Source organism: Manihot esculenta, chromosome 16 (assembly GCF_001659605.2).
Source record: "Manihot esculenta cultivar AM560-2 chromosome 16, M.esculenta_v8, whole genome shotgun sequence".
Classification (NCBI taxonomy): domain Eukaryota; kingdom Viridiplantae; phylum Streptophyta; class Magnoliopsida; order Malpighiales; family Euphorbiaceae; genus Manihot; species Manihot esculenta.
In genome coordinates this window covers 8,415,034-8,432,460 of record NC_035176.2, presented here as the reverse complement: position 1 = coordinate 8,432,460, position 17,427 = coordinate 8,415,034, and the positions used below count along the sequence as shown (strand labels likewise).

At 31.3% G+C, this 17,427-nt stretch overlaps 1 protein-coding gene across 1 annotated transcript; it reads left to right on the top strand.

Annotated features, from left to right (window-relative positions):
- The first annotated feature begins 9,256 nt into the window (after positions 1-9,256).
- Positions 9,257-14,708, top strand: LOC110603190 (pheophytinase, chloroplastic). The gene is made up of 6 exons (XM_021740891.2): positions 9,257-9,602; positions 12,941-13,052; positions 13,499-13,592; positions 13,754-13,931; positions 14,018-14,087; positions 14,184-14,708. Exons 1-6 carry the CDS (start codon positions 9,298-9,300, stop codon positions 14,517-14,519), a joined length of 1,095 nt encoding a protein of 364 aa, XP_021596583.1. The 5' UTR covers positions 9,257-9,297; the 3' UTR covers positions 14,520-14,708.
- Positions 14,709-17,427: the final 2,719 nt, after the last annotated feature.

The window sequence follows — 17,427 nt, the reverse complement described above, 5'->3', positions numbered from 1 at the left end:
CTTGAGACCAATACTCATCCATGAACACTCGTCTTGTGGCTTGGGCTTTGAATGCCTCAAAAGTCTTGTATAGGGCTATCACCCGATAATTGAGTTGGGGGAAGTTAGCCTCATGGCCTTGCACGAAGGCCTCGATTAGTAAGACCATTGTCTGATGTTTTGGCCTAACTTATACTCGCCCCGTGGTCTTGTTTATTAGGACCGATGCCCAAATGGTCCAGTAAAACCTGCCTTATGACCTGGCCTGGCGAAACTTGCCTTGTGGCTTTGTTTAGTGGGACCGATGCCCGAATGGTCTGGTGGAACCAGTCTCGAGACTTGGCCTAGCAGAAACCCCTTTGTGACCTTATTTAGTGGGACTAACATTCGAATGGTCTGGGGGAACTCGCCTTGTGACCTGGCCTAGCGGAACTCGCCTTGTGGTCTTGGGTATCAAATGCCTTAGAACTTTTCATTGGGGACTAACACTCGACTAGTCAGCCTGGTGAATACCCGCCCTACAGCCTGGCATGAAATGCCTTAGAAATTTTTTTTTGTGAAGCAAGACTAACACCCTGTAAGTTAGCCTGGCGGATACCTACCTTGCAACCTAGGCATCAAATGTCTTAGAATCTTCTTGTGAGATAGGACTAACACCCAGTTAGTCGGCCTGGCGTATACCCACCCTGCAACCTGGCATGAAATGCCTTAGAATCTTCTTATGAGGCGGGACTAACACCCAGTAAGTCAGCCTGGCGGATACCCACCTTGCGGCCTAGCAAAATGCCTTAGATTCTTCTTGTGAGGTGGAATTAGCACCCGGTCAGTCGGCCTAGTGTATACCCACCTTGTGACCTGGCATGAAATGCCTTTAGAAACTCCTGTGAGGTGAGACTATCACCCGATCAGTTGGCCTGGCGGATTCCTGCCTTTTGGCCTAGCATGAATGTCTTGTTATGTGAGAAACATGTGCAATGGGGTTGTGGTCTTTTATGTTTGTTTCCACAGTCCAACGCCGGGATTATATGCGAGACCCATGCCCATCCAAGCTATGGTCTCTTATGAATGTTTGTTTCCATAGGCCAACGCTTGGATTATATATAAGCTCCATGCCCATCGGAGGTGTGGTCTTTTATGTTTGTTTGTTTCTACAGTCCAACGCCCGGATTATATGCAAGACCCATGCCCATTGAAGCTATGGTCTCTTATGAATGTTTGTTTTCATGGTCTAACACCCGAATTATATGCGAGACCCATGCCCATCGGAGCTACAATCTCTTATGTTTGTTTGTGTCCGCGATCCGACACTTGGATTATGATCTACCATGAGTGTTCCTTATCTTTTTTAAGAAAATAATTCTATCGTTTCTTGTCACTGAAGAGCACAACATGTGAAATAATACCTCATCAACTGTTATTAATAACATTCTCAATATTATAAATATTTCATCACTCGGCCATCTAAGTTGGCCACACTAAGACTAAGACCCTAGGCAAATAACCTTCAAGATCCTGAATAGTCTCTCGATTTTCGCCGGGCTTACCAAACCGGTTATTACATCTACAGTTTGCTTACTTCCTGTGATCATCACTAGGTCCTTCCGCAATTACATGAATAATTCCCATAGGCTCCTAGTCAAGGATGGTTTCTAGAGTTGTTGCCTCAGGTTCAAGTCTCCTCTCTTCTCTACCCTTCTTGGTGAACTTTCAAAGAGTGTTGTTCCTTATCATCCTCTCGATCTCATCTTTCAGTTGTCAGCACTCCTCCATTGTATGACTATGATCTTTATGAAAACGACAATACTTGATCCTGTCTCGTCTCTCTACTTTCTTGGGATTGAGCTTAGGCGACCACCTGACTTCTCTGTCATTTTTCTTGATCTACATTAGAATATGTGTCCATGAGTCATTTAGTGAGGTATAATTCTTATACTTACTTTGGTCACCCTTCCTTCGGGAGATAGGGTAACTTCTATGGTCCCTTCACGTCATTGTCCCTCCGACTTTTGATTTTGCTTTTGGTTTCCCTTCTTATCCTCCTTTAATACTTGGACTTTGTCATCCAACCTGATATACTTCTAAGCTTTGTCTATCAACTCTTGATATATTGCGGTGGGATCTTTGAATAAGAAATCCATGAACTTGATGTTGTGTGTTCTTTTCTTTAGTGCTTCACATGCTATCTTATGACTTACTCTTCCACATGTATAGCCTCGGCATTGAACCGTGAGATAAAGCTCCTTAGAGAGTCGCCCTCTCCTTGGCGGATGTTCTACAAGTTAGAGGAGAGTTTTTTGGGAGGTATACAAGTAATAAATTGAGATTTAAATAATGTAGCGAACTGCGTGAAGTTTTGAATCAAACTTGGGCTCAGATGCTGGTATCATTTTTTAGCTATACCTGTGAGTGTTGATGGAAACACTCAGCACAACACAAAATTATTAACATCCTGAAGCTACATGGTCATCTTGAAGATAGCTAGGTGGCTTCTGGGATCTATTGTTCCATCATATTTATCCAAGATAGGCAACTTTAACTTGGTTGGAAAGGTTTCTGCAAAATTTTTTTTGAAATAGGTGAAGCACCCTCCATGCCAAACTCCTTCTCTTGTTCCCTTTGGTACCATTGAACAGCTTGTACCAGTTTTCAGTTCACACATTTGAGAGCACCGTTTCCTTCATCATCTTCGACCTCTGCCTTTTCTTTGGACCGTCTCTTAGTTGCCCTTGTATGGGTCCTCAGGGTGTCAATGGGGGCTTCTTCCTTTTCCCTGGAAGCCGTGATTGATGCCTCCCCTCGAGCCTTATATTGGTCGAATGTAGCCTACAACTTCTGGATGTATTGGAACATCTATTGATCAAACCAAAATTAGACCCTTTTTTCATGTTATTATTGATGTTAAATTACACATTTTCTATCTAATTTTGTGATTTTGATATTATTTTGCAGAAATAGTGTAAAATGGTAAATTGATGAAAAATGACCTAAAAATGCCCAAAAGGTGGTTTGGCCGATGTTGTTTGGCCAAACCACTCTCAAAGACGGCTAAGAAAGCTGCTCAAGGAAAATAGAAGAAAAACCCAAGAAGTCGAGTTTGGTGTGGCAAGATCAATTTGCCCAAACCAAGTTTACAGTAAGAAATAGTATATTCACACTTCATAACCATGGATACCCAATCCCTAGCAAACCTAATTGCAATATAATACATTCCAGAAACCCCATTCCACTAGATTATAGGCCTTCGTAATGTCCAGCTTTAAGGACAATAGAGGACAACAGGAAGGACCATCTTTATATGGTGAAAGATCTCAAGTAATAAGAACATTGTCAGTAATAAGACCACCTAGTACAAAGGCACATTAAGCCTTATCCACAATATCCATTGATTCTTTTCAAACGATTAGCAATAACTTTAATGACTATTTTAATGAGGATGTTACATAAACTAATAGGACAATATTGGTTGATGAATCGCGGTGATTTCACCTTAGGGATAAGACAAATGTGAGTATGATTCACGCCTGAGGAAATATCTCCCCCTTCCAAAATTTGTCGAACCACATCATCTCCTATGACAGACCAATATTGCTGGAAAAATATAGGAGGCAAACCATCAAGACCAGGTGCCTTTATGGGATCCATTTGTTTGACTGCATGCACAATCTCATCCACTGTGTGAGGTCCAATCAACGAGTCATTCATGTCCTAGGTAACTTTAAGGGAGATGAAATTCAATGGTGCATGACCATGATGGAAAGATGCAAAAGTAAACAATTGTTGATAAAAATGCAAAATAAGAGCATTTGGCAGGGCATGCTAAGCTCCACATTATCCTCAGATAGAAAACAAGAAATAGAATTGTTTTTCCTACAACTACTAGCCATGGCATGGAAGTAATTTGTGTTTCTATCTTCCTTAGCTAGCCATAATTATCTAGATCATTGTCTCCACATGATTTCCTCTCGTAATAACACTTTGGTCAACTTGGATTTGCATGAAGCCCTTAAAACCAAACTAGCATAATCGTTCAGATTGCCCAACCGCGCAAGTTCTCAGTGTAACTGACTCTACTATAACTATAGATTACCAAAATTCAGCCGACTCCGGTGGGTAAGTCGCGAAGAACACAAATCTACTGGAGCCCACCATTTGGTTCCAACATCTATAGAAGTAGAAGAATTCTAGCTTGATTTAACCACCTCAATACAAGAAACATCCCTGACCCACATAGCTTCAAATTGAAATCTCTTTGCAGAGCATCGGTCAACTAATGCTGTTTCAGCCAGAGTCAGAACAATCGGAAGGTGATTTGATCGTGTGTGCAACACATGCAAAATTGCAAAAAAAAAAAGGGAAGACAGCTGGCCAGGAATTTGAGGCCACCCCCTATCAAGACATTCTTCTACAAAAGCCAACCTTGCCCTACCATTATCCTATGTGAATGTGTAACTTGTAAAACCCAAATCACTCAACCTAATATCAGAAAGAGTATCCCGAAAAGAATCAATATAACCCTGAGGCCTGGTAAGTCCTCCCAATGTTTCTGAATGAGCTAAGATTTCATTAAAATATTCCAACACAACCTACAGTAGATCTAATCGAATATGCAACTGTTTAAGAAACTTCCACAACAAGTATTTTTCCCCAAATCAGACCAGCCGTAAAAACCAGTGAACTGTCAATCCCTATGCCTGTTAGTGTGTGCCTGAAAATCAACATGATGCTACGAATAGGATAATAGCTGAAGAGAGAGATTCTCTGGCCATAGAGCTAAACCACTACCTGAATGCGAACTCTAAAATATAAACATATTCTTAAAACCCAAATTAGACTTAACAAAATACATTCTCGCTTCAGCAACACGTATCTCCATAAGAAAAAGAATGTCAGAAACTACAAGTGAACATGATCATCGAAGGTTCGTAATTGCCGAGACCCCGACAGTTGTAACTTAAAGAGTTTTATGGCTGTAGGCAACCCTGGTCTTCACTACTGGTCGCCTCTGTAACATTACCAAAATAAAGACGCTTCAAGCGCCCATCAACCACCCCTCATTCTGCTCAACCAAAGGGTTCTCCAATAATCGCTTTCCCATTTTTTCCAGAACAGAAGCTGAGACTGGTGAAGTAGCAGAATGGTGCTTACACTTCCAAGCCGGAACCTGCATTGAGAGCTCTTTACAAAACCCCCAGACCTGCTAAGACGCAACATATTGAGTAGCAAAAGAAGGGAAGCTCTCAGAGGCTAGAACATTTATATATCCTGGAGACGTATCAGGCTTGTCAGTACTTTGAAGGTTCAGCTTTGCCAAAAATGACTAAAAAGTTCATTAGCTGATGAGTCTAATTCTAGGGTGCTGGGATCCACTCATATCGTACCAACACTAGATGCATTATTTGTCGGACGTACAAGGTCAGCCATGAGATGAACCTCTTTCTCCCTATCAGCCGTGCTTGGCAATTGAAATAACCTATTAGAAACCACCTAAAGCCAATCCCTATACTGAAAATTTCCTATAGTCTTCATTGAGAGGCAGTCCTGATGAGCATGACCCATAAGACCAAATGAGTAACAGAATTTGGGCAACCGCTCATGATGCAACTGTATCCATTGAAACTCTCTAGATCCTATCCACAATAAACCTCCTTTGTGTAATGGCTTATCAAGAGGAATGGACACCCGAAAATGAAGTGCCTTCGTCCACCTAATAGCATCATCCGACGCTAAATGTTCAAACCCACCGATCATCTTTACAATTATCTCGGCTGTAGAACCAGAAAAGCAATGGAATGGAACTCCATAAGCTCGAACCCAAAAGGAACACTCAGTGAAAGAAACAGACTCCGATGTATCCAACTGATTCTTTGGCTGAAAGACCACAAGTTAATCATCAAAACACCAAGGACCACCATCAAGAACAGCTTGTTTATCTTCCTCCAGTAAGAATTGAAACACAAAAATTGTCCCCCAACTGCTGAAGATTGTACCCTTTCTGTAACCACCAACTATGTAACAAAGTCGACCGAAAAGCAGGAATATTGAAATTCTTGTTTGAAATAACCTTACCAATCAGACATAACTCCGCTGAGAGGGAATCCACAGGTACATGTCCCACAACAGTTTCCTCGGTGGTGAGACGTAAGGAAGACAAAAGGTCTGCCATGCAACCCAGCCCCAGAAAAATACTAAGAAAACTGAAATAAAAAACACGTGAAAAAAAAGAGACAAAAGCCTACATCAGAAGAAAAAAAGAATAAACCCAGCTGACGGCGTAACGAGAGGAGAACCCTAAGGAGAGAGACTCCTACTACGAGGAGATAATGTTATAAAAGAGGAAATCCCGTAATGGGGGATATTTGTTTCTTGATTTTTATTTCAGTTTCATCTGAGTTTAGGAGTTGGAACCAAAATCAAATCTTCAAGTCTTTAATTTTAGGAATTAGAATAAACATCAGACTTCGGCTCTGATACTAGCTTAGTTTTAAACAATTTTAATAAAACTTTGATTCTAATTTCAATTCTAGTTCAATATCAATTTGAACTTATTATCATTTTATTTTGCAAGAGTAAAGATAATATTAAATTTCTAATATGAAAATATCATTATACATAATAGTATTACCATTAAAATATAAAATAACATTAATATAAAAATATATTTTGTACTGTGATTTAATTTGTAATAAAAAGAATAGTGTGATTTCATTCTACAAATAAAGTGGAGTTTTTCTCTTTAAAATTGTTAATAAATACTAACATAGCATTTAAAAATTAATTAAAATTTTTTTAATTAGTATAAATTATATTTTAGTTCTTAAAGATTTATAAAACCTATAATTTAGTCTATATATTCCTAAATTTAGTTATAATTTTTTTATTTATAATAAAATAATCTCTTTAGTTATAATTCAACCCTAAATGCTTTCAAATTAGTCTAAATATTATAATTGCTTACAAATAAATACTTATAATTTTTTACAAATTAATTTTTTATATTTATTAAATTTAATATTTTATATTTGGTAATAAACTAATAAAATAAAAATTAAATCAAGAAATTTAGAGCAATATGCATCTAAAATCAAGGCGAATGTATTCCTCTTTATCTACCTTTTCTTTTCCTAATGAATTTTTTTATTTAATTAGAAAAAAAATGATAACTTTTTTATTTTATTATTTTTCACATATAAAATATTAAAATTTAATTAAAAAAAGATTATTTTATAAATATAAGGACTTATTTAATATGATTCAGTACTCACCAGTCTCTCATTAAGTCGCAGTGCATGATAACATGTTTGTGACATCCAAACTTAGTTGTTCACGACACTCACCTCGAGTGATCGGACGTGAAGACTCACCCCTCGTCAGACAGAGCCCAGTTCTCTTCATAGTACTGTTGATGATTTTTACACTACGATTATTAGAATTCCTAACTGTAGTTGATAGCTCCAAATTCCAAGAAAAACAATTAAATATTTTTTTTTATAGGATAAAAGCAATAGGGATACTAAATTCGATGTATGCAATTCTAAAAAATATTTTTCATTACTGTTTCACTCGAACAGTTAAACAAAATACTGATTTGAACATCAGAATAGTTGTCTACAAGACACTAATCACGTTTTATTTGCAAAATGCACTAGTCACGTTTTATTTTCTTTTTGTAGATTAACAGCTCACAAAGATTGTGTTTCAGGTAACATCCCTTTCTTTCTCATTTAGAAAATTCAACTCACCTTACATTTCTTTTGCTTGATTATTTGTATTTTTTGTTGCTTTTAATGGCCGAAAGCTCACTGAGTTATTTTTAAATCCACTGCAAATAGGGTAGCCCTGTTCCTACTGCACTAGGAAGCGGATAGAACACCCCTCCATCTGTGGTTGAGATGGACCTTAGCGCTATGAATAGTAAACAGATAGTGTACTAAATCGTGGCATGTCAGTTATCCCTCATTGATCTCTTTCACCAATCATGTGAGTGGTGGTGGGTTTCCTTTATCATGGTGCCACTAGACTAAGTTAACCTTAGATTAAGAAAATTTGTGATAAACAATAATATGAGAATGAAAAATGAAATAGGTAGTGATGGAGTGGGAAAAAAAAAAGGAGAAAAGTTGAGGGACTATAGAACTTAAGAGATTTGAACTTTTAGTTAACATGGATTATTTAAAAAATAAAATATAATTTATTGCCTTTGACTATGTAATCTTATTTATTTAATAGAAAAAATAATGGATAGATTGAATTTTGAACAAAATAATAAGTAGGACCAACGTTCAATTTTAAAAATAGGGTGATGCATTTACTAATTATGATAAACCTCATAACTTTTCATTTTTAAAAAATATAAACACTAAAGTGTAATTTCATAAAATTATAGAGACTGAACTGTAAATTTTTCCTGAGGTATAACGTAATTAACGGATTTGTCCCTCTATTTTTAAAATTCAATACTTTTATCCCTGATATTTAATTTCATCAAAATTAAATTAAAAAATAAAGATAAAAAATGATCGAATTACCATTTTTAGAATCCAATATTTTAGTCCCTGAAATTTAAATTTTATAAATTTATAGATCATTCTCTCAAAGTATTGAAAGAAAAAATATGTTTTCATCTCTAAGATATTAGATAATTAATAGATTTGTCTTTTTATTTTTTAAATTCAATACTTTAGTCCTGAAGTTTAATTTGAAAAAAATCTCAAACTCATTCTCCAAATAAATAAAAGTTTTAATAAATTTAAGATTCAAATTAGATAAAAATAATAAAAATCAAAATATATAAAATTTAAATTATTAAAAATAAAATATTAAAACTCAATAGAAGTTGATTTTGTGATGCTGTTCAATGTCGATCATTACTCGGTGCCATTTGAAAAATTTATTAAAATATCTCTAATATTTTAAAAAATCTACTAGTTAATCAAAATATTTCAAATTTATTAAAATATCTCTGATATTTCAAATTAGACCAACTAATAATTTTTTTTTTAAATTATAGAAACTAAATAATAAAATATTTAGTGATAAAATTAATAAAAAAATTAACTAATAAACTTTTAAATATCAAAAATATTTTAATATATTTTTTAAATTTAAAAAATTAAATAGCAAATAATTTTTTTTCATACAAGTGTTTTTAAAATTATATTTATTCTTTGTCTTCTAATTAAGTCAAAATTATTGACTTAATAAATTTTTACGGAAAATCTTGAATTTTGACATAAATTATACTTTAAAAAAGTCAATCGGCAATGAAGGAAAATATATAGGAGGGAACGTGGCAATATCCAAATAGGAGCGTTGGACAGAATGGGAGCATTGGCAACAGCTGCAGAGGTTCACACGAGCTTCAATTTATTATTTCCATCGAGAGGAAGAAAAGCTCGGGCAAATAAGAAGAGGTTGAGTGTGATTTTCCAGGAAAAGAAAGTTTCCGCTCAAAGTTTAAAATCGAAACCCTTGAGCTCAATCCAGGTGAAGGAGATAGGGGATAAATGCAGAAAATGGGCATGGAAGGGCCAATACTCTATCAATTTCTTCGTTTCTGATTCTGAATCTCGCCCTCCTCTTCTTCTTGTTCATGGCTTCGGTGCTTCTATTCCTCACTGGCGCAGGTCGGTATTCGATGTCATTGCTTGATTAATATATTTGCTTAATCCAAATTAGGTTTGCTTTCTAATCGCAAAATTAACCACATATTCCTTATCCACTTTGCCTTTCTTATTTGCTTTTGTTTTTGTCTGTTGCCCACAATATTCAAGCTCACCATAACTTTCAAATGCAGCATTTGCAAATTATATCATACTCTTACTCGTGTATCAGTGAGTTAAATATTCGATTGTTTGTGTGATAGTACAGAGATTGAAATCTAAATTTGTTTAGCAGAGCATGCCTGGTAGCGAAGACTGAAGAGAACCGAGTCTAAATTCTATCTAGTATGTGACAGTTAAGTGCTCATGGGAAATCAGAATTCAAATTATGTCAACCAGGAGATGAATTTAGAATTATTTTCTTAATGATCCAAATTTAAAAACATACAAGATATGGCAAAAATCAATCGAATTAATTCTTAAATTTTCTTTCTACTAATAAAAAGGATTTTATTATTAGATTATAATAGTGTAATCCTTCATATTTCACTTTTTTTTTTAATAATTTAGTTTTCTATAATTTTAGTATTTGTACCGATTTAATTCTTTGAATTTGAGTTGACTTTTTAATTTAGAGTTGATCAATGATAAATTCAAATAGGCTATTTTATTTATAAAATAAAAACTCATGATTAAATTGTTTTTTTTATTAGAGTCAATTTATAATTTTTTTAAATCTTAGAAACTCCATTCTAAAATATTAGTCACAATTATATTTTTAATAAATTTTATATGAGTTTTAAAATATGAAATCTAGAACTAAATATATAGATCCTAAAATACTAAACATCATGCCTAATCCAATTTGATCAAACAGTTAAAAGTATATAACTCATAGGTTGACCCAAATTGGAGTTCTCACTCCAATTCCCTATTAAAAAATACTAAATATCATAAATAGTTTATATCTTTTAATCATTTAAATTTATTTTCTTTCTATTAGTAAGATTCATTTAATATTAAATCTTAAATTAACTTAAATATAAAAATATACCACCAATAATATTAGATGGCTAATTATTTTTATTTTATATTTTAGTTTTAAAAAAATTATATAATATTTCTTTCAAAAAAATATATATATATATATAATATAAGATATGTGCAATATAAAAAAGAATTTTGTTTTAGTAATTTGATATCTTTTCTATTATTTTGTGGGGGCAAATTCTTATTTAGCCTTTTATGCTTAAATATAAACTTAAATTATGCTACAAACAAGTTAAATATATCACCCACTCGACCACTTTTCTTTAACCTATTAAATTATATTTATGTTTTATCATTTTATTTAACTATTATCCAAGAAAGCTTAATCTACCTTTATACATTATACAAATAAATATAACTCAAAGATAATTTACATAATTGAAAAAAATTATTAAACATTTATTTTGCTTTTATTAAAATAAAATAATGCATATGAAAAATAGATATTATCATTACTGCATCCTACATGCATCTAAATTTAACTAGTATTTAGAAGATTCAAGATATTATATTACAATATTTGTGAGGAGCTTAACCTATTATGTATATTCAATTGCATCAACAATTATATGTGGTTTCTCTAAATATCATATGGTTATGGGTATTTGTGTCTTGATAATGACAAAAATAGTTTTTTCCTATAGTTCCACATTGTTCTAAATACCATTTGACCAATGAAATGGAGAGTTTGTTTTTTTAAATAATAATTTAGAATGAAAAATAAATAAAGATTAATTAAAATGAGTGAGATGATTAAGATGGTATGAATTAAATTATATTCATTAAAAATATAGGTTTTTAATTATTGTATGAATATAAATGATAATTGAAAAACTATAGGTATTTAACCTAACAATTCTTCTATTTACAACTATATTTATGAAAATTTCAATTCAAAAAATTGTTTATTGAAAGACCAAGAACTATTCAATTCACTTGCAATCAGATATCTAAAATGTAAGCTTAATGATTATTTTATAGAACAACTAAATTACAAAAAGGTTATGAGATTGCATCAAAAGGTTATATAAATTATACTTTTGAAGATAATTATTCATTATAAGATATTAATGAGTATACGATGCCTTCAAGTAATTATGTTAATTAATTATATTTATTCTCTTAATAATAAATATAAAAAAGTACTAAAGATAATAAAAATAATTTGTATGATTTAACCTTTTTTAAAGTTATATATATATATATATATATATATATATATATATATATATATATATATATATAACTTAACCTATTACGTTAAATATTATAGATAGTAATATATTAAATTACTTACCTAAGCAATGAGCATATTATACAATTTCTTCCTATTGAAAAAATAGAAAAAGAAAAACCTTTGCCTAATACATAAAATAAAATTGCTGTTTATTTTAAAGCAAAAAGATGTTACCTGTACTTTTGATGTGAACCTGTTATGTTCCAACAATTTATTTTGCGTTAAGATTAGCAATAAAAAAAAATCATTATTGGATGAAATCTAAGCAAATTGTGCAACCTATGAATTAGGATGAGCTAGGGGTTCATTGGCTGGCAAAACATATGTATATGTATATATATAAAGAGTTTGAGGAGTACAATAGGTTGAAAAGACATAGTAAAAGTATAGAAGGATATAGACTTTTCCTGTACTTGGACATTTTTATGCATAGTACCAGAAGTTATTGAATGAAAAAGACATGATATGCTCTGATCATTTTCACATAAAAAAATTTTCTCTTAGAAGAGATCCTCTTACCCATGCTCAAAAGTTTGACTAATTAACGTCAAATTATCATTTTTATAGTTCCCTATCTAAAATAAGAGGATACTCTTTCATAATCTTCCTTGTATTGTGACAGAAATCAATTCTTCACTAGTTTAGGAGTCTTAAAATAGATTTGACAACATAAATGCTTTAATGTATCAGGGAACGAGGTCATTATTCAATATGTGGTCAGAAAATGATGGCCCTTAGAAGTTATTTCTTGTCTATTGAACATTAGAAATAAGCATTCCAAATGTATGATTAATTAGTTACAATATAGACTTTTATATCTATATATTGATGACCAAAGGACATGAAATTTCTATTGTTGATCATTTCGAATTGTACTATAATCACATTGCCTAGATTGTTCAGCACTTTCTTCTTGTCCTACTTTTCTTCCCTAGACTTTTTTCTTTCTTCTTAAGTTCCCAGTGCAAGATTTTCAAATGTTTGAAAGATAAGAAGGATGAAGGTTAACTCAATCTAGTGTATGAATTGTCTTGCTGAAATGGTCCAGTTTCCTTAAACATTGAGGTTCTTCCAGGAATATTGCCACATTATCACAAAATTACACTGTTTACGCTATTGACCTTCTGGGATTTGGTGCTTCAGACAAGCCAAAGGGTTTTGCATACACCATGGAGGCATGGGCTGAGGTACTTCGTTATCAAAGTTAAAAATTTGATATTTTCCCAAAGTTAAATTATAGCTTTAATCCATTTGCAAAAATTAGGGTAAATTACAAAATTTTTTCCCAGTGTTGAGTATTTACACTCTTATCATTATTTAATGTGAGTTGAATAGTCATTATATTTTAGTCCCTCACCTTCTAGGTAAAATAACATTTAATCACTTTCTTTCTTTCAGATGAAATAAAATTTTATTCCCTAAATTCATCAACCTTTAGGGATTAAGGTTGTTCTCTTTGAAAAATTAAGTTTTTATTCAAAGATATAAAAAGATATAGAGTTTGGAATTATTTGATACACTCTCTAAGGAAACAAGGAGTCAAGTCCAAATTTTTCGAATGCTAGTTTTTTAATTTTTAATAATAATTTACACCAAAAGTTTTAGCATGCTGACTTTGAGGCATTTTATACAGTTAATATTGGATTTCCTGCATGAAGTTGTTCAAAAACCAACTGTGCTAATAGGAAACTCTGTCGGAAGTCTTGCTTGTGTCATTGCAGCTTCAGGTAGGTGGCTATCCTTTTTTTTATCTTCAGAGTAAACTTTTACTTGCAAGGGAAATCCTTTTATCTCCCCTTTTTTTCAAAAAAAAAAAAAAAAAACGAAACGTATACCTCCGTGAATTTATGAAAAAAAAGTCATCTCACTTAATACTTTCTGCAACAAGAATCACGTCAATCTTTGGTTCGAGGGCTTGTGTTGTTGAATTGTGCTGGTGGCATGAACAACAAGGCAATTGTTGATGATTGGAGGATCAAGTTGTTACTACCGTTTCTTTTGCTAATTGATTTTTTGTTGAAGCAACGAGTAATTGCTTCAACAATCTTTGAGCGTGTCAAACAAAGGTACCCTATTTATACAGGTTCATATTAATCACCCAATCTCGGTAAAAAGATTAGAAATGTTTCTGATTTGTGCATAGCTGATGCAGAGATACACTGAAGAACATTTTATTATCTGTATATGGCAATAAAGAGTCTGTGGATGAAGAACTGGTAGAGGTATTTGCTATATATTTGCCTACTGCAATATATTCCTATGGGATAATACAGAAACATCTCATTAATCAGACTTGTGTTTTCATATGAAAATTCCAGATCATCAAAGGACCTGCAGATGATGAAGGTGCACTAGATGCTTTCATTTCCATCGTGACAGGTCCACCAGGACCGAATCCTGTCAAACTAATGCCAAGGATTTCCATTCCTGTTTTAGTTTTATGGGGTGATCAAGATCCCTTCACACCTCTCGATGGACCTGTTGGTAAATATTTCTCTTCCCTGCCTTATCAATTGTCAAATGTTAGGCTTTATGTGTTGGAAGGAGTTGGACATTGTCCCCATGATGACAAACCTGACTTGGTTCATGGAAATTTGCTTCCTTGGTTGTCTGAAGTTACGGAAATTGTTGATGAATGCAATGTAATTAAGTAGAGGATTCTTGATGGTTCATGACTCTTGTTCATGGATTACTTAGTTCCAGCATAGATAGACTACATTGAACTTAGGTATGATTTCTGTTGTAAGCAAGAAATTTCCTGTAACATGATCTTGGAAATTCCAAGGTTAATATGTAAAGTATTTAAATCAAATGAAATATGAATTGCATATATGTTCCATTAATAAAATAAAATTCATTTGTAAATAGATTCTTATATAGGATTATATGAAGAAATCATTTTTCAATATCAACAAATCTTAGTTAAATCAATATGCGTATTATTAATTTAGAGTATATTTGCAATTTCTGATATAAATGGAGCCAATTCTATACTTTTGCGATTGGATTGAGATACTTGAATTTTATAATGAATAGATTCTCGTAATCTAGTTGAGTTTGTTATATGGATTTTTTTTGTTCATTCAGTTCTACTTTAGTCTAGTTCCACATCAATCTATACTTCTATACTATATAGAAAAGGCAGCAGAGGGGGAATATTAGAATTTTCTATAATATTTTAGATTTTTTATTTATTTACAACAGCCTTAAATTATTTCGATGTTGATAATTTTATTATTTAAAATAGATAATAATTTTATTATTTAAATTAATTTTTGTAGTTAGTTAAGAAAAGCTTAATATATATATATATAAATATAGTAATATTAAAATTTTTAAATAAGAATATAAATTAGGTGATAATTTTATTATTTAAATTAATTTTGAAATTTGCTAAAAAAAAATCTAAAAACAGCAATTAAATTAATGAAAATACAACTAGATTAATTTTAAAATTAAAATTATTATAACATGTTTAAATATTAAATAATTATTAATAAATTCATATTTTTAAGTAGAAATTAAAATATGAAGTGAAAATTTAATTAGTGAGACTTAAAAATATTAATGAAATAAAAAATTTAAAAATAAATTTACTACTATTTAATATTTTAATTTAATAGATTTTTTATTTAAATTTAATTATAGAATATGAAAAGATTTATCAAATATAATTTTTATAATTTACATATTACATTAAATTAATCGTATATTAAGATTAGATGAATTCGATCATTATTTTTATATATTAATCTTTATTTCTGTATGACTTTTACATATAAATACTTTGTAATATGTGATTAATCAATACAATAGTTGTATTTTATTTAAGATTTGGTTATTTTTAGTGAATTTTTTGTGATTTATATTTTTTCAAATTTTATTATCATAAATTAGTTTATTATGTATATGTAATAAATTAAAAATTGATTAAGTTAATTTTATATTTATTTTTTATATATATAATATTATAATTTTGATATCTTATTATGAAATGAAATTATAAAATATACATTAATGGAAAGAAGGGAAATAATAAGATTCTTTAAACTATCCTTAGTTGAATATGATAAATAACATATTTACCTTTATTTTGATTCGTTAACGATTAAAAAATTACAAATTAAATTTTAAATCAATTAGACCAATGTCTTTTTTAAATTCAAATTCTATTATTAAGTAATTTTTATTTTTTAAATTAATTTAAGTTAAACCAATCATGATGTATGTAATTAATTAAATTTCATTGAAATATAATTTAAAAACATTATTGATTTAATATAATTTCTTTAAAAATATAATGAAATCATATAGTTTAAGTAAGCATTTTATTTTATTTTAAAAGAAAATTACATTAATTAAGTAATCTCTTGTAATATAGTAATTATTTATATATCTATAGGTATACTTGATGCTGTTTTGGCCACCTTTTCGGTTGAGACATTGAATATGAATTTTCAAGAGAAGAAAATCACCGAGTGGATTGACACATTAATCTCTCTGATACATAAATCAATATTTGATTATGATAACAAAGATCAATGGATAAATTACTCAAGTTTTTAGATATATCTGAGATATTTTTTATAGGCTCTTATATCTTTTGTCTTTCAATAAAATAGAGATTATCTTCAATAAAATAGAGATTCTTTTCAGAGTCTATTGTCTTGGAGTGAACTATATCTACGGAGAGTTAAATTCAGCCTTGGGTGCCAAATCCTTCAAGAATTCGGCGCAGAGTGCTGAATCTAAGGATTCGGTGCTTATTGACCGAATCCTTCAAAGGATTTGAACTTGGTTTGACCAAATCCTTTGAAAGATTCGATACTTTAAGAGTCGGGTTCTTTTTTTTTTAAAAACTTGGCCCTAAAGTCTTGAGTTGAGTTTTTTGTACCGAATCTATGGATATCGAACAGTGTATTTTTGGGTTATATTTATAAGGGAGTATCATTAATCCCTCCATTTTTATCGGCATCTTGGGTTCTTTTTTCTTCTTTCTTTTTTTCTTCTGTTTTTTTTTTTCTTTCTTTTTCCGTATTGACCTTTGATTTTTTTATAAAATGATGTCTCTTTCATTTCGAAGGGAAAGTTCTTGCTTTCATTTAATGTAATGGTTAATTTTTCTATGAATTCTATGTTGGATGGTTCAGACCCCGGTAGCGGTAATTAAATAGAAATTTAGCCAGAAATAGGTGATGTGAAAAATTCGCAAGTGCAGAGAATCTCTTCAAATAATAAAGTGATGAGTGAGTATCATCTCAGCAGGGATTGGAATTAAACAACAAAAACTTGTACTAATTTTACTAATATTTAGAATATAAAAATAGAGCGAGAACTAACTTGATTAAATCAAAATCTAATAAACTAAAATAAATCTAAAAAAATAAAATCAAAAGACACCTATGCATAAAAGGATTAAGAACTCAATAAAATAGGCGTTTAGAGCATTGATTTCACTTAACCCAATATCAAATTCAACACTTATGTTTGATAATTAGTTTAATTATTAATGCAGAAAACATAACTCTAATCTATTTAATACCCTTTTCCAAGTTGTATTAA

What these genes read in the sequence shown, in the direction of transcription:
- LOC110603190 (XM_021740891.2), top strand. Translation starts at nt 9,298, where the DNA reads ATGGGAGCATTGGCAACAGCTGCAGAGGTTCACACGAGCTTCAATTTA. An exon ending in TTGTGTCATTGCAGCTTCAG is followed by an intron (nt 13,593 to 13,753) that starts GTAGGTGGCTAT and finishes TTCTGCAACAAG; the next exon opens with AATCACGTCAATCTTTGGTT. An exon ending in TGGATGAAGAACTGGTAGAG is followed by an intron (nt 14,088 to 14,183) that starts GTATTTGCTATA and finishes TGAAAATTCCAG; the next exon opens with ATCATCAAAGGACCTGCAGA.